Genomic DNA, 18,489 nt, shown 5'->3' with positions numbered 1-18,489 from the left:
TCGTGCAGAAAGAGAGGGGGAAAGACAGTACATTTTGAAGGATTCATGTTCTGGAAGCCTATTAGTCCCCTTCTTATTTTTAAACCTTCCTTTGACGAGATGAAATAACCCAGTATCCTTTCTATAAACTCTACATCTAAGCAAACTTGAAGATAATCTACTGCTTTTAACTGAAAGAATCTTGATGTGTGCATTTTTAATATATTTGTACATTAAAAGCCCCCTCCTCTTTTAATTGTATTATCTTAAAGAAAATTGATATTTTTATCAGAAAATATCTATGCAATTTAAATTTTAAGTCATTTTAGGAACACTTTTGGCATTTTAGCTATGTTTTTATACAACTGAAGAAATTTTGAGGTATCAATTCAAGATATGTTTATTAAAGTAAGCCCAAAGGATTCCTTCATTTTGAAAATCCTGGAATAGAAATGCTTCTAATTGGGAATAAATCTACAAGTTAAAAATGTTAAAGACTTCACTTTAATGACCTTACCATGTAATAAGAAACAATATGATGTTGGAAAAACAGGACAAAAAAGAAATACATTAAACTCAGATTCACAGTTTGAATACTGCCAAATTGTGTACCTTAATTATAGCCTTAGAATTTTTCTTGTTCCAAGAGCTCCATTGGAATTTAAAACATTCAGAAGAGGTGAATGTGAGAATCAAAAAATAGTATGAATTAGCTATAAAAATATCTTTAGCCAGCAACAATACATTAAGTTGTAAAAGCAAAATCACAGAATGAAAGGAAATATTGCTGATGCTAGATTAAAATCTCAGTTCTACTTTGGTCGAATGACCTGCTATGCAGATATCCTTTAAGTACTAAAGAGTTAGTTTTTTAACTCTTTGATGATATAGACTATCACAGTGGTGGTTGTCTTAGAAAATTATGGAAAGGCTGTGAAACGTAAGGTAAAGTATGTCATATACTTGCTAACGTTTCAAAAAAATTAAAGGAACTAATTTAATTGCAGAAAAATCAGTCGTGAAATAGCAGTTGTATATCTATACTGAGACATAGCCAAAATGCACTAGTTGTTTATAAAAGGTCTGTATCAACAATAAGGAGAAGCAGAGGAAGCTGAGAGGGTATTTTAATTTTTTTGTAGACGGCAATATATTATCAGATAACTAAGCAAACCGTTCAAGACAATCTGCTCATTTTCAAAGCCTGACTCAATGTATCATGAAAGTTGTGATATTTGGCAAGTTGCTTAATGATTAAAACATTCTCGTGTCATTTCCAGCAGTAATTTCTTTAAGGTGGGATGCTCTTCCAAATGTTATCCATAAGAAATCAAACATTACATAATATCAGAATTTGTGAAGTTACCTAAAGTCTAAGAACATATCAAGGATAGCATAAACAGGTAACACACAAGAAAATGAGATATAAATATGTCAGCGGGCATCAAATAATTCACACACATACATCTTTTTCTCAAGCTGTACACATCACCTCACTGCATTAGATCAAAGATATCAGTCTGATTCTTCAGTGAGAAGACACTTGGTGACAAAATCACAGGCATAAGAAAATAATGATAGTAAACACTTTTCCATAATCATAGGGGAACCAATTGTGATATCTTATATTGCAATCAAAATATACACAAAATTCTCAAGTAGAATATAATTATATGCAACTAGGATGATTGTCTTCTAGGGAGAGAAAAGAACTTAGTCAAGGTTTAGAAAAAGTTCTTCAAGAAGCAAGATGTGTATCATAGCTGAGTTTATGGCTGGGAGGTAGCATTCAATCAGACACATGAGAACTCGTCAGGAAGAGCGGTACCCTGAAATTGAATGATACTTTCTCCACGGACGTCATGGGACAAGTGGCTACAGTCATTCTTAATCCTATCTTCAGTAACTGATTTGATGAATATTTACTGTTGAAATCTCAGAGGTGTAAAATAATCCTCCATGATTTGTTTTTATGACTATTTTCCATCCTTCTGAAAAACTGTAAGACACATTTATTATTTTAAATGGGTAAGGTTGTATCCAACATAGTGAAAAATAATTTTTATCACATTATTCACATATCTTCATTACAGAGAGCAATGTTCGATTCTGGGTTTCATCATGATTCCAAGAACTTGGAGAGAATTGAAAGGGAAGCCAAGGATGAGCAATTCAGCAAATAATGTAAACTTGTGGAATTTAGATTCCGACTGCACTTTTCCTTCAGAGTCATAGATGGAGAGGCAAAGATGCCAGAGGACTAGAAATAGTGGGAAATCCTTTTGGTTGAAATATTTTAATATTGCAGATACGATAAAGTCCTTTCAGTAAAATAGCAAAGGGTTCTAGGGAGAGGGATGTGAATTGGGGGACAGCTCTGAGTAGCCTGGAGACTGGACTCCCCAGTAGAGGATGATTCCCTGAGAGGGAGAAGCAGGTGCTCGTATAGAACTAAGCTCCGCAGAGTGTGAAAGCCAAGGTCTTGTATTATAACACAGGCAAGCAAGGAACCTCACACAACTAAATCGTCTCCTCTGGGGCTTGGCCAATTTGAATAAAATATCAATAAGAACTATTTCAAAAGAACCATTGCCCAGTGCTTTCTAAAATAATGGATTGCAAAATGGGCCTACCTTCTGATTTCTTGAGAAACAATTGAGGAAGTAAAGAAAAGAAATGGTAAGTAGCTGCATAATGCCACTTAAAAAAAAAAAAAACAAACAACTTAGATTAAATGGAGAGGAAATGTGAACTAAGACTGCCAAAACTCAGTTATCATGTTTCTTGGTGGGAAAAAAGGGCAAAAGGAAAAAAAATCTAAAACTAAATTTTCTTCCTTTTTTCCTTTTAGCTTTATATCAGGCGTACCCTGTAAAGCAGGACTTCTAAGTTAACGAAGGAGAATTCAGGCAAATATTATGTAGGACTTGCCACCCGGCTGCTCTGGAAATCTAGTCCTATTCCTCTTGGGGCCTTTGAGGCCATCTCTAGAGGACAGTAAACAAAATGCATTTGCATTGGTTCTCGCCCATTTTCTGTGCCAAGGGACTACTCTCTATCCAGTTCTTATCAAGAGATACTCTGGATCTGAGAAAAACTGAGTTTAGAATTTGCCTAGATGTAGGATATTTTTAGTTAAGAATTCTAAACCCCTCATTATCATCACCTGGGGGAATCAATGTTATTACCCAATTTTTAAAAATAAATTTATTTTATTTATTTATTTATTTTTGGCTGTATTGGGTTTTTGTTGCTGGGCGCGGGCTTTCTCTAGTTGCGGCGAGCGGGGGCTACTCTTCGTTGCGGTGCGTGGACTTCTCATTGCGGTGGCTTCCCTCGTTGCGGAGCACGGGCTCTAGGTGCGCAGGCTCAGTATTTGTGGCACATGGGCTTAGTTGTTCCGCGGCATGCGGGATCTTCCCGGACCAGGGCTTGAACCCATGTCGCCTGCATTGGCAGGCGGATGCTTAACCCCTGTGCCACCAGGGAAGCCCCATTACCCAATTTTAATGATAGCAAAATCAAGGCACAGAAGGCACTGGCTTGTCTTAGGTTACCTCATCTGTTAAGTGCTTGCTTTATTTATAAAGTAAAAAAAAAAAAAAAAAAAAAAGACCTATAATCCTCCCAGTAACTTGGAGGCATCTACTTGGCCACATGAATAATGAAAACAGAAAAATATATACTTTTAGATTGTTCAATATTGGGGAAAATAAAATGAGTATTTATTTGATGACATCTGATTCCAAAATAAGTACTTTGGAAACACTGATGGTTTCTCCCTCATGCTTTCTCCTTATATTTTGTCTATTTTTGCCATTTTGTTTTTGTTTTTGACCATTTGTTTTTGACCATTTTGAATATGTCAAATCTCTATTTTATTTCACAACTTTGGAAGATGCTGTTAAGAATACCAAGAGCCACTTTAGCCTTGAGGTAACTTAAAAAAGTCTTGTAGACGCTCAAATGGAATTTTCTTCTATGACTTTTGATTTCCCTGAAATTTTTATAGTTCAGTAGGGATTATATAGGAAACACACGTCTGTATTTCATAGAATGACTAGCATTGGAAATGTAATAATAAGGAGAAAGAGAAACTTAGGCCAACATAAAATACCATAACATAATTTCAGAGCAACTTATTTAGTGGAAGGTAGGTCACTAAACATTTGTAACTTCCCTGCAGAAAGAGCACCAGTGTGTAGGTCAATAACCAATAAACTAGCCTGAATAGTAAAATCTTTCCTAACCCGCTGTCAGTGTTTAGTAAACACAGTGTATGGACAAGTGTGTTTCCCTCTAGTATTCTGTAGCCTGGATCAGTGCATCTTCTTCTTGATAAATCCACCTTTTGTGCCAATGGCCCACCACAAAAAGCAGATCCAGAACTTTCATCTCCACCCAGGTCAACGCAGGGTCTGCTGGCCGCTTGGGCTCAGAAATACTTAGTCATTTGGACAGAATCTCTCAGAAAGAGGTCTATGGCCTATGGCAGCTAGGAAGACCAATGCTCCTGCAGACAGGCTGTGATTTTTCTTGAGAGCTACTCTCACTGGGCTTTATCACAGCACACTGCACAGGAATTCCTCAGGCTCACTTAAGGGGTGGAAGGTGATTTTTACTGTAGCTAGTGGATCTCTAACTTGCTGATGGTATTCCATGAACGGCACTGATATGATTAGTGGTAAGAATCTAACCACAAAATAAATCTGATTAATGTTGCCCTTTTTAGGAAATCGTCATGATTCATTTAATCTAAGCCAGAAAATACTCACTTAGCAGTTGGAAAACGCTGAGTACATGTAACACTGGAAATTTCACAAGATATTATCATAAGGATATTATCTTATAAAAAGATCAGTCTCTTCAACTGGGTGAGAACGAGCAAATCCATTAGTAAAAAGAAATCACTTAAGGGCTTCCCTGGTGGCACAGTGGTTGAGAGTCCGCCTGCCGATGCAGGGGACGTGGGTTCGTGCCCCGGTCCGGGAAGATCTCACGTGCCGCGGAGCGGCTGGGCCCGTGAGCCATGGCGCTGAGCCTGCGCGTCCGGAGCCTGTGCTCCGCAACGGGAGAGGCCACAGCAGTGAGAGGCCCGCTTACCGCCAAAAAAAAAAAAAAAAAAAAAAGAAATCACTTAATCTGGCAAAACCAAATATCTGTTCGCAGCTGACTTGTGTTCAAGGGCATGTCTGGAGATCCTGACTGGTGGCAGCAAAAATAACAAAACAATGGTTCACAAGGTATGTTTCTACGGGCATGATCTGACTTTCACAGCTACTATTTTATATCAATATTTTTGTAAAAATTATAGTGATTACCAGAAAGATTAAGTAATTTGTACAAAGTCATGTGACTAGTAAGTGGCCAATCTGGAATTGAGACCGGTCCTAAAATACCGCGCCTGCCCTACCCCACCCCAGGTCAGGTAGTCTAGAGTATGCTCGCCCCTTTACCCCACCTGTCAACTAAACTCAGGGAGCTACTGTGCGGTGTCAGTATAGGTTCCCTTCTAATAATACATGTACCATTGGTATAGGCAGTGCTTCCTGTGGCTATATTATATAGTACATTTACCAGCATCTCCTTTTTCAGTCTAAATAATATTGGCATATGACATTCTTGTGTTTATGTAATTTAGTGAGGACAAATGCACATATAAATGCACAATCCAAGCCACATGTTTTCCCCCTGTTATTAAGACAACTTTTTCACTCAATATCAAAAAACAAACACCCCAATCAAAAAATGGGAAGCAGATCTAAACAGAGATTTCCCCAACGAAGACATACAAATGGCCAACAGGCACTTGAAAAAATGCTCAACATCGATAATTATTACAGAAATGTGATTCAAAACCACCACGAGGTATCACCTCACATTGGTCAGAATGGCCATCATCAAAAAGTCTACAAATAATAATGTTTGAGAGGGTGTCGAGAACAGGGAACCCTCCTACACTGTTGGTGGAAATGTAAATTGGTACAGCCACTATGGAGAACAGTATGGCAGTTCCTTAAAAAACTAAAAATAGAACTACCATATGATCCACGGATCCCACTCCTGGGCATATAGTTACTGGAGAAAACTATAATTTGAAAAGATACATGCACCCCAATGTTCATTGCAGCACTATTTACAACAATCAAGACATGGAAGCACCCTATATGTCCATTGACAGATGAATAGGTAAAGAAGATGTGAGATATACAGACACACACAGACACACACACACACACACAGACACACACACACACACACACACACACACACACACACACTGGAATATTACTCAGCCATAAAGAAAGAATGAAATAATGCCATTTGCAGCAATATGGATGGACCTAGAGATGATCATACTAAATGAAGTAAGTCAGACAGAGCAAGACAAATACCATACAACAGCACTTACACGTGGAATCTAAAAAGTAACACAAAGGAACTTGTTTACAAAACAGAAACAGACTCAGAGACAGAGAAAACAAACTTAGGGTTACCAAAAGGGAAAAGTGGGGGGAGGGATAAATTAGGAGTTTGGGAGTAACACATACACACTACTGTATATAAAACAGGTAACCAACAGGGCCTACCATATAGCACAGGGAACTATACTCAATATTTTGTAATAACCTAAAAGGGAAAAGAATATGAAAAAGAATATATCTATGTATGTATAACTGAATCACTTTGCTGCACACCTGAAACAAACACAGCATTGTAACCCAACTATACTTCAATAAAAATTAAAATAAAAAAATAAAATAAAATAGCATTCCCTTAATTATAAGATAATAGAAAAGATATAAAGAAGAAAATAAATATCAGCTATAAATCTATGACACGGTAGTAACAAGTCTTTAAGCACCAGTTAATAGTCTTACAGATTTTAGTCACACAGTTTATTTTAAATAAAAAAATAGGATCTCTTATATAAACTGTTTTACCTTCCCTTAATACTTTATAAATCATGAACACCTTCTTACATTGCTGGAAGTTTGTGTTAGCAAATGCTGAGAAGATTATACTTGACCTCATAGTGCATTCGTACAGTGACAAACATCAGTCCATACCTGGCATTTTCCAGCAAACACATTCCAAAACCTACAGTATGTAGAGATGTAGGAAAAGGAGGTCCCAGAAAGTGCTCCCAGGGAGAGCCTTTGTATAATTCATCACCCTACGAGAACTGATGTGTCATTTTTATTTTTATGAAACATAAATTTCCTGGACGCTGAATATTGCAGAACACTTTGCTAAGTTTAACTTTTCACTGCCAAGGGAGACCAACCCAAATAGAAAGAAATTTTGGTTGGGCAGATGAAGCTTGGCAAACGTACAGGTTAATTGTAATTTAGAAATGAAAAGTGAATTCGTGAAAAATATTAAAATGACTGAGTGGTTGGAGATGCCCATCCACTTGAAGGGAACTTTTCTCTGCCGTATGACACCACCTGGGTAAACATCGAGCTGTGTCCAGTGTAGTCAGAACCCAGCCCAGACCAGCAGCTCCACTGTCCCCTTCGCCAACAGGCAGGGAATGAACCCAGAGGGGCACTGTGCTTAGGGGTTTCCCAGTCCCTGTGGTACTGATGAAGATGAAAATGAAAAAGAAGATGAGAGAGTATCCCACAGTCAGATTAAATGAAAGTAGAACACAAATATTTATTAATTTTATTAATTAATTCATTCAACATTTATGGAGCACCTACTTTGACTCAGAAGTGAAGTTTCTCTTGCTAGTTTATAGTGTGTGTGTGTGTGTGTGTGTGTGTGACTGTGTGAAGGCACCTGTACATGTGTAGAATGAACGCAAATGAATAAATTAGAAACTATGATTAACATGTAATAGATTTCAGACTTATTTTCTTTAGGCCGTTTACGTGATGCTCAGGTTCTTAAAGCTCTTGCATTATTTTTTAACCTCTGGATGGAATGTATAGGATGATACTTGTGTTCTTAAAATATTGGATGGAGTTTTAATCAAGTTTACATCAACTCCACTCTGCAACATTTTTAATATTTTCCTCAAACGGTGATTTTAGACAATCTCTGCCTCTGCTTATCTATCACTCATTCATTTATTAAGAACCAATTGTAATTTAGATAAGAATAAACTTACCTTCCAGATGGAAAGACACAAAAGTCAAGAGGACCAGGGACAGAGGACTGGCCTCTATGATGTAGGTGCAGTTCATGTTGTTGTCATATTGCTTTGGGTAGTTTGGAGAAACAATGTAACCTGAAGGATTAGTGAAGTTCCTTCCACATCCTTGGCGGGAAGAAAAAGCCATTATTAGAACATTTGTTCTCCCAGACAAATCTCTCTTTATCAGTGAGGGAAAGCCTCAACTTTCCTAAGCTCTCTAGAAACATATTCTCTGAGCTACTCCAAATGGAAGTAACAATAACTAAAAGAATGGAGCTCTGATTTAAAAATAAATATGCAAAATCAGAATATTATATAGTTTTTAGAAAAATGATGCAGAGTTTTGGGCTAAGTAGAAATTTTACCACAAATCCACTGAAAATCACTTAATTTTAAGATATTAAAGGAAGAATAACTTAGCAAAGATTGAAGAGGATTCATGTAGCTAAAGAAATAAAACTAATGAAAAGTGATCTGTACCAGATCAATACCCTTAACAGTTTTAAAACATCTTATTATATTATAGAAAAATATGTTCTTTTCATTACCATTGTAATATGGCTATAAAAATAATACCTGCTTCATAAAAATGGTTGAATTTACTAATCCCAGCTCAAAAAAGGGTCTCACATGATTCCCAGGTGTCAGAAATGAAGAGAACCACCTTTTTACCACTAAAATGACATTTGTTTTATCTAACCACTAACTAGCTAATCCACACACTCCCTATGTATCACATAGATAGAAAGTATCAGTATCCTTTTAAACTGATATTAAAACACACACATACGCAGACACAGCGAACCAAGTGAAGACCTAAAATTAGGTCTGCGGTGGTCTTCTGTTACTGCCTTCACACCACCCTCTTATTCATGTCTGAAATACCTGTTCACTGCATTATTTCCTCTGATTCCTTTCGTCAAACTTTTCCCTGAACAGTGGCTTGCAAATAGGTGCTACTTGATTTAATTCAGCCAACAAGCACACGCACCACTGTGTCTCAGACTTGGAAACTACATGTCCCACTCTTCTACCCGGTGAGTAGTCGTCAGAGAAGGAAGGGGAAAACCCGAAGAAAGCGGCCCCCAAGGTTGACTGAGCGTGAGAATCCCCTGGGTGAGAGCTCACACGTGCAAGTCCTGCATTCCGTCAGGCCTGGGGGGAAGACCGTGTTTTTACAGCCCCAGGTGAGTTCCATGCAGGCAGGCAATGCGCTTCAGGCCCGGCCTGCTGATTGTCTACTAATTACGGCCTCCTGGGCTTCTGCCCAATTCCTGCCCCGATGCAGATTTTAGGGTTAATTTCAGACATTAGCGACGGGCACTCAGGCCTTCTACATCATTTCTCTACTGACCTACGGTTGGATTCAGTTCCATTCTTGCTGATTTGGAAGGAAGGGTGCACTCAGGATTAGGTGGCCCACCCAGACTTTCCCCATGGACCTCCAGACCAGCCAACCCTGGAGCAGACCCCTTCTCCCCAAGCCTGCCTGTGGCAGCCACACCCTTCCAAGGGCCCCTGGGTTTGGTTTTCGGTGCTACTTACGGCTAACGAAGGATGCAGAGAAGCCCTGAGCTGGGACCTCCTGCGACTGGAACACAGCAGTGAAGGCGTTTCTGGGCGTGATGACGGGACCCGGGGCCACGTCCCCGCAGCTCGAGGCTAACAGGGCCTGGTCGGCCTCCTGAGTGCCTGCCCACACCTGGCAAAGCCAGAAACATGACTTAGCGCTCTAGGTTTTCCCTCGTCAATGTTTAATTTGTGCTCAGGCTGGAAAATAATAGCACTCAGGTGTATACAGACTAAACGTAATAGTAAATAAAACACAAAAATCTGCAATATTTTCTTTTGAGAACCGTTTCTTTAGGCTGCTTTTTTATAGTATAGCCCATTCGTGACTCTTGCAAGGAGACTGTTCATTTTTGTGTATCTAGGCAGTGATTTAAAGAAAAAAAAAACAACCCTCAATCACTACCCAGTTTCCTCTTGCTTTTTCCTAGTTGACCTGATCTAGCTCAACTTGCTACATGCTGGGGGAAACAGAGCAGCATGTGTGCTACTGTGGGGTTTACCATTTGTCCTGGATGGCTGGCAAATTGTGGGTTGCAAGTAGAAAAGATTTACCAAGCAAGAAGCCCATGGGAAGAAAGTGGATATGAATTCCAGGTCTACATGTAATAGGCATGAATTGGGATAAATCATGGAAGACTTCCTGGCACTGTTGAATTTTAAGGTTCATTTTGAAGAAAGGATGAGATTCAGTCTCTCTGCAATTCACTAAAGACTGCGTCACCAACTCCCGGGTAGATCCTGACCACTTTACAAGAAGCAAATGCTGATACGCTCATTTGAGAAATAGTTGCTGGGGAATAGATTGTGAGGATCAAAATTCCAACTTTGATCAAACCAATCCTAGACCAGCCTAGGGAAGGCTATTAATCATAGAATCACGTTTAAATGCAAATTCCAACTGCGAAAGGAGCTGCTGTGGAGCTGCTGAGTGTGTAGGAGGGGCTTTGCCTGACTTCCAGAGAGGCCTGAAGAAGCCCCAGGGGCAGGAAGGGGCAGGGCTAGTTCAAACAGAGCGAAAACTGAGTCAGGAGTGAGGCGGGGCTGCAGTCAGTGCAAGCCCCGTGGCAGGTCAGGGGTCCGGGCCACATCCTGAACTTGGCAAGGGGCCTCCAGGAGGCTTGAAGCTCACAGCAGAGACGAGAAGGAAAAGAGAGGACGCTGGGAGATCAGCCAGGAGGCTGTGCAGTAGTTCAGGCAAGAGATCATAGTATCTACAGTGTTGAGTCACTCAAGGAAAATATTGATATTAGGTGATAAATGCACATTATTGGGGGAAAAGGACGGTTAAACTTGTTTAACCAGTGAGTCTCAACCGGGAGCAATTTTGCCCTTCCTGGGGGCATTTGGTGATGTCTGCCAGTGTTTTCAATTGTCACATTTGGTGTGGGCGTGGCATGTAGTGGGCAGGAGCCAGGGGAGCTGCTGAGCGCCCTATGATGCCCCTCCCCAAACCCCCAACTAAGAATTATCTAGCCCGGGAAGGCAAGAAGGTAATTGGGTTTGGATTAGTCTTACTTAACTGTTCAACATTCCCTTCACATCAAATTACTCATTCTGAACATATCACTCTCAGGACTATTCCTCAAACAAAGCAATCACACACCAAGCCGTTACAAACGTTTCTATTAGCAAATAGCGCAGGGGAAGAGGTGTGAGGTAACGCCAGTTCAGGGTGCCATCAGCTCTTTAAAGTCGTATCACTTCAATTGATTCTCAAACACTGCGAATCCTGCTGTTAATCATCTTACTGAAGTCCAATTATATTTGCCATTTATGAGATATGGGAGGTGCCTGGGACTGGAACAAAAGCAAAGACATTCTGCCAAATCAAAAGATAAAAAAAAGGTCAGGGGGCCTTCCCTGGTGGCGCAGTGGTTGAGAGTCCGCCTGCCGATGCAGGGGACACGGGTTTGTGCCCCGGTCCGGGAAGATCCTGCATGCCGCGGAGCAGCTGGGCCCGTGAGCCATGGCCGCTGAGCCTGCGCGTCCGGAGCCTGTGCTCCGCAACGGGAGGGGACACAACAGGGAGAGGCCCGCGTACCGCAAACAAACAAACAAACAAACAAACAAACAAAAAGGTCAGGAAAGAAGTGCACACCCCCTATTTTCCCTAATATCCCCTTTATGTCCCCTGACCCCCTTCCTTTAACTATCCCGGGAAACAGTATACAGAAGTTTTCTAACCACATTCTGTTACATTGTGAACATGACTTACTGACAGAGAGATCTGCATATGCTACTTTTACAAATATCACTCAAGAGGTGAAGTGATAAGAGCTAAAACTTTTAGGAAAGAATCTCCAGTTCTTTAACAAAGAACTTCAAGAATCCTCACGGGCTTATACTTTTCTGAAGCCATTAATTATGGATCTGACATCTCCACCTTGTGGCTCAAGAACACGGGTGTTATAATGATAATAATGGTAAAGAGTTGTTAAATATTCATCAATACCTGTCAGTCAAGATCTCATTTCATTGGTTCTATGACCTAGAACTCATTTAAATGATATTGGACCTACAAAACGTTACAAAACTGTCAAAAACTTTCTGACGTTTCTTAAGGTTTGTACAATTCAGCCTGGCTTTAGGTGATATTTTATCACTCAAGCAATTTAAAAAAAACGTTTACTGAGTATCTGCAGATTCACACACAGTTGTAAGATACAGAGAAATCCCCTGTACCCATTTCCCAGATTCCTCCAACAATGACAGCTTGTAAAACTGTAATGTAATATCATAACCAGGACGCTGATTCGACACAATCCACCCGTCTTACTCAGTTTCCCAGGCTCACGCACGTGTGTGTATATTCGGTTACATACAAGCTTATACCACCACATTCAAGACACCAAGCGGCTCCAACACCAAGGTTCCCTAGAGTTGCCCTTTTATAGCCACACACGACTCATTCCCACACTCACATCTTGCTAACCTCTGGTAGTCTGTCCTCCGTTTCTAAGCATTGTCATTTCAAAAATATTATGTAAATGGAACAATAGAGTATGTAACCTTTGGGGATTGGCTTTTTTCACTTGGTTTAATTCCCTGGTGATTTGTTCAGATCGTTAGCCTGTCAAAAGTTTATTTCTACCGAGGAGTTGTACTCCACGGTACGGAGGTACCAGAGTTCACTGAAGTATTCACCTGTTGAAGGACATGTGCACTGATTCCAGTCTTTGTCTACTGCCTATAAAGCTGCTATGAACATTTGTGCACAGGTTTTTGTGCAGACATAGTTTACAGTACTCTGGGATAAATGCCCAGGAGTATACTTGCTGGATCTTATGGTAAGTGCACGTTGAGTTTTACAAGAAAGTGCCAAGCTATTTTTCAGAGTGGTGTGCCATTTTACGTTCCCACTGGCAATGAATAAGTGATGCAGCTTCGCTGCAGGCTTGGCAGGATTTGGTGCTTTCGCTGTTTTTATTCTGGGCAGTCTGACAGGTGTGTGGCAATCATTGTGGTTTTAAGTCTCATTCTTCCTAATGGCTATGTAGTGATGTTGAACATCTTTTCGTATGTGTATTCACCACCCGAATATCCTCTTCGGTGAAATATCTGTTCATATCTTTTGCCCATATTCTAACTGGACTCTGTATTTTTACTGTTGGGTGTGAGAGTTCTGTCTATACTTTAGATAGTAGTTCTGTTGTCAGGTAAGTGCTTTGGAAATCTTTTCTCCCAGTTTGTAGCTTGTCTTTTCATCTCTTTACAGAGGAACATATTTTTAATTTTGATATGGTAAAATGTATTAATTTTTCCTTTTACGGATTGTTCTTTTGAGGTTTAGTCTAAGAACTTTTCATCTATCTCTAGGTCCCAAAGATTTTCTGTTCTTTTTCTCCTCAAAGTTTATACCTGTATATTTACATTTAGGTTCATGGTCTATTCTGAGTTTTTTTTTGTTGTTGTTGTTGTTTTGTGGTGCGCGGGCCCCTCACTGTTGTGGCCTCTCCCGTTGCGCAGCACAGGCTCCAGACGCGCAGGCTCAGCGGCCATGGCTCACGGGCCCAGCCACTCTGCGGCACGTGGGATCTTCCCAGACCGGGGCACGAACCCGCATCCCCTGCATCGGCAGGCGGACTCTCAACAACTGCGCCACCAGGGAAGCCCTATTTTGAGTGAATTTTTGAGGTTAAGGGCTGCTTGCTGGAGCTGAGCCCCTCTTGCCTGTCTTGTTTACCCACCTCAGTATCTCTTGGCAAAAACTGGAGTCTCAGGCCCAGCAGAGAAAGAGTGTGTTTCCCAGGCCACTGAGTTTTGTCAGAGTTCCAGATGGATCCCACCCGCCAGTGGTTCAGCCTTGCCTGCTGTCAGAGGGATTCCCATTCCATCCAGAGGAGAAACGGGACTGAATAACTTTTCACATTCCATTTTTCCAATGAAGAACTTGAAAGACTTTACTTTGTCTATATATTTGATGTTGACTCAATTCCTGAGAGAGTTCATTTGTTTCATGAAAAAAGCAATTAGGAAAAGTGTATACGATGTTTTGTTTTACATGTATTATATACAAGTCTAGGATTTTTATTGAAACAGCATGCATGGATCAGTTAGATATAAAACATAATTTGAGAGATCATGTAAAATAATAACAACATCGACAATGCAATCCACTTCTACTCATTAGGTGGTTTTATATTCCAAGTACTGAGCACTATTTATGTTATTATATCATATTACGTCTAATGCTTAAAAGAGTCCTACTAAAGCAGGAATTATTCTCTTCACTTTACAGCTGAGTAATTTAAAGCCCCAATGTGTAATTGGCTCATAGAGGAACATTCAGGTGGTAAATGCAAGAGATGCGGAGCCCAGGTGAATGTTCTTTCCCCTAAAAGGTGTATGTCCTCTTAGCGATAGAACACATGAGATATAAAATAGCACAGATGGAATAAATTTGTAATACAGTTATCACGGTCATAAGTCAATGAATAGTGATGTCAGTGCCACAGGAGCAGTATTTACAACTGGAGAGGAAGAGAGCCTTACTGACTGACCCATGGTCATGATTTTACATGGATGGGTCCCTCACGGTCTGGTCAGCTTGTGGGCGCTTAAGGCTCAGGTGAAGGCTGGCACTAGTGCATGTCTAGCCTTCTGTAATTTTTATAGGATACTCTAAATGTGGCCTGTCATGGTGACTTTGATTCATTTTGTCCTTGAGGGTCTATTAGAAAGAAAGAAAAAAGAAAAGAAAGAGAAAACGAGAAAGAAAGAGAGAGAGGGAGGGAGAAAGGAGGAAAGAAAGAAAGAAAAAGAAAGAAAGAAAGAAAAAAGAAAGAAAGAAAGAGAAAGAAAGAAAGAAAGAAAGAAAGAGAGAGAGGAAGAAAGAAATCTGCCCTTCTCTCTTTAGTTTCTGTAGAAAGGAAGAACCGTAAATGCTCATGAGAATTTAATAAGGCGAGACAATCTCCTAAATTAAGTGTCTTTGCTTATGTATTAGTGAATGAAAGTCACAGGGCAATGTGTGTTGTGGTCCAAATTTTAACTCCTAGTGGTTGAGGTTTCTCACTTTTTCATTCAAGAAATCCAAGCAGCAAAATTGTCCTTCTCCTCCTTTGAGAGGCAGTGAGTCATTTCTAGTCTAAACGTTTACGTTCCTGCAACCAGCTTGGCTCCAATTAAATATACAAGTGCACTGACCTTCACAAAGCTGTTCCGACACTGTCCGTCCCCGCTGGGGATGAGGAAGTTGTTGTCAAAGCTGAGTTCCAAGTGTTTACTTTGGTGAGTAATGACTGTCCAGGAACATCTGACGTTCTCGGGAAAATTCTGAGGCCAGTGGGGGGATCTGATTGTACCATTGTCTAAATGAAGTATTCCACCACAACCTGAAAAATTGTCATGGAAAAAGTCATTACTTTGTGATGAAAATAACAATTTTGGTAACTGAAGACTTCTGGAGAGGACACATTTCTAAATGTGAGACATCAGTGTGTCTTTCCTTACATATGAGTCTCTGACCTTCGGGGCAGGTCCACAGCAAGGACTCTCAGCAAATGGAAGGTCACTGAAGCCACAGGAGGCTACAGCTGTTACTGTTTCGTTACACCTATACTGAACTCACCTGAGACCATTAATCCTTGCCATGAAGAGGACAGACTTCTATCCTGTCTTCAAACAAGAGCAATAATTTTCACTCCCCTTGAGGCTATGTAGTATTTGTGGCCCAACAATCTCAAACTTTGTATTTTATTGCCACTAACACCTGAGAATACAAGTCTATACTTATCTGCAATTTTACGTTAACATCCTGGACGGGAGAAAATGATTTTGATCATTTGATCTTAAGATTAAATCTTAAGATTAAGATCACTTAATCTGCCATTAAGTAACCTGGTTCATTCATATTGAAATGCTGATGGATGAACAATAAATTACAGGGATTGAAAGAAAGAAAAATCTAGAACTATTTTGTAATATTAAAGTATGTTCTTAAGAGATGGCAAAAGAAAAAAAAATATGAACTCAAAACAAAATGAAGTTAAAGAGTATTCCCTGTATCTTTTGCTTTTAAACCCTTGGAAAACCAATGGTTCACCTCAGCTCCCCTCTGCTTCAGCAGCACTCAGAGAGCTCCCCAAACACCTGACTCTTCTAGAAATAACTGCCCTGTGTGATGCTGCAAGACTATGATGAGATCCTGACAAAAGTGTTCAATGCAAGGCTTATATTTTCTGGGAATTTCCATGAAATGAAATTTCCATGAAATGTCATAGTTTGCAGGTACAACAAGTAATCTTTTGAAATAGAATCTATCATGTTTTGCCCCATACAGAGCATTCATTCTAAGTCACAAATCTTATCTTGTCACTTTGCTGCTCAGCACTCTTCAGATAGCTCCCCACTGCTCGAGGGATAATATAGAAGCCAAGGCTCTCCAGGATGTGGACTACTTATTTTCCTGCCCTCAGCTCACCACTCAGCATTCTGCCTCCATGGTCCAAATATGTTCAACTACTTGTGATTCCAACACATATTTTCTATTACTTGTGATTCCCTAGTTGTACCATGGCCCTTTGCCTGTGGAGACAGCACGGTGAAGTATTAAGATCAAAGTTTCTGGGCTCTGCTGTCTTCATTCAAATCTTGACTCTGCTGATCGTCAGCTCCACGAGCTGGGCAAATTATCCACCCATTTCTCCTGTTTCCACCCATGCAAGTGGAGAAAATGTGCACTGATACTGTGTCTTCCTTACAAGGTTGCTTCATGAGATGTCATGTGTAAACATTTAGAATTGAGTCTGACAGAGAGTAGGTACAAAATGTATACTTGTTGGGCTAGGTAATGAATTTTAAAAATACATCGATGATAAAAGACAGTAAGCGCAGAGAATGTTTCTTTCTTTTACCCAAAGTCTCTGTGTTCCATGTAGCATAAAAGCCACCATTTTGCACTGAATGGTCCGTGTTAAAAATCACCACCAGCTGGTTGGAACCCGACTGGATTGTCCTGGGGTTTGAATTTCCACAGTAGTGTCCTATGATGGGTGATCCAGGGGAACCACCGTTTCTGACTGTGACAGCGTCCCAAGCACAGGTTGAATGGGCTTCAATGTCAAAATCACTGAATGTCAGCTGCAGGAGAAAAGGGAAGAAATGAGGAAACACTCCGAGCTGTAAGTGAGCCTATCTACGTAGAGTTCGACTGAAGTCCTTACACACCCTTTTATTTTGTTTTAATTTATATAATTTTGTATTTATGTCTCTTATTTCATTCTCCCTTGTCCTCCTCTATTTTTTTCTTATTGAAGTTTCTCTTGGAAATTTTGAGAAGGGATATTTCTCCCAGAACGGGAGTCATTAGGGTCATCCTCAGTCCCCTGGGCTGGGATGGCAACTCATATCAAGAATATAAATACATCTCTTTTCTGGATGGGGAACTGTCTTCTATAGAGAGCTTCTCCTGTGCTTGAAAAAGAATGAAAGATATTTCATTCTTCATTAGTTGTAAACTTGTAGATGCCAATGTATATACGCTAATCAGAGAATTTTAGGGAGAAGATGACCTGGATCAAAGCCTATTCTAATCACTTGCTTATTAAAAGAACTCTGTTTCCACACAGGACATGGTACTTTTGTTGTATAATTTCAGAATTATTTTACCCACTAATCAAAACTCACAGTGATGGTGTGGCCTTGTGGGGCTTCCAACAACCAAGAACAGTGGGTCAAACTGTCGTAAGAGGCTGGATAGTTGGGGCTTGAGATCACTCCACTCTCACCTATCTGTACTCCACCACAGTCTGAAATTAGATTGTAAACTTCTAAATAAGAAAGGAAAAAAACCACCAAATTCTGTAAAGCCAAAGTAAATACTACTTATAGCCATCGTACTTTATGATTTTAAAAAAGGACAATAAATGAATAAATAGATGAAATTGTATGAAAGCAAGTAAAACTAGATGGAAGATTAGAAATAAACAGAATCCCATGTAGTGTTAATCCAATGGAATCACACAGTGAAGGCAGGCTCAAGTTTGATACAAAGGAGAAGGAAGATTATCTGAAGCATAAATGGAGAATAATTAGATGAGCATAGAACTGACAGTAAATGCACTAGGGACAAAGTAAAGAACATTGCCTTTCTTAAAAACACTAGGCCTGTGAAAATAAATGTAAGCTTGAAGAATATGATGAGTACCATAACTAAAGACTTTGTCGTTTGACAACAAGCACATATATTGTAATCAGCTATCAAAGTGTACATTAGTATAGCAAGTTGAAACATGGATACATTTCTAAAGCATGGTATGGTCTGACGTTCCACACAAATAATACTGCTTCCT

At 39.9% G+C, this 18,489-nt stretch overlaps 1 protein-coding gene across 1 annotated transcript in view; it reads right to left on the bottom strand.

Annotated features, from left to right (window-relative positions):
• The window catches only part of CUBN (cubilin), a 269,760-nt gene that overhangs the window by 54,334 nt on the left and 196,937 nt on the right, over positions 1-18,489 (bottom strand). The window contains exons 52-56 of the mRNA XM_022580595.3: positions 17,825-17,946; positions 17,053-17,278; positions 15,344-15,531; positions 9,671-9,827; positions 8,099-8,248 (exon numbers count right to left, since the gene is read on the bottom strand). Of these exons, the coding sequence (XP_022436303.2) occupies positions 8,099-8,248; positions 9,671-9,827; positions 15,344-15,531; positions 17,053-17,278; positions 17,825-17,946 (843 nt within the window). The remainder of the gene's footprint in view (positions 1-8,098; positions 8,249-9,670; positions 9,828-15,343; positions 15,532-17,052; positions 17,279-17,824; positions 17,947-18,489) is intronic.

The sequence above is a fragment of the Delphinapterus leucas genome, chromosome 2 (assembly GCF_059928025.1).
Source record: "Delphinapterus leucas isolate spDelLeu-1000000601 "Yukka" chromosome 2, BTC_Dleu_Yukka2, whole genome shotgun sequence".
In the NCBI taxonomy this organism is placed as follows: Eukaryota; Metazoa; Chordata; class Mammalia; order Artiodactyla; family Monodontidae; genus Delphinapterus; species Delphinapterus leucas.
The sequence above is the reverse complement of the archived record's forward strand: the minus strand, read 5'-3'. Positions and strand labels throughout refer to the sequence as shown.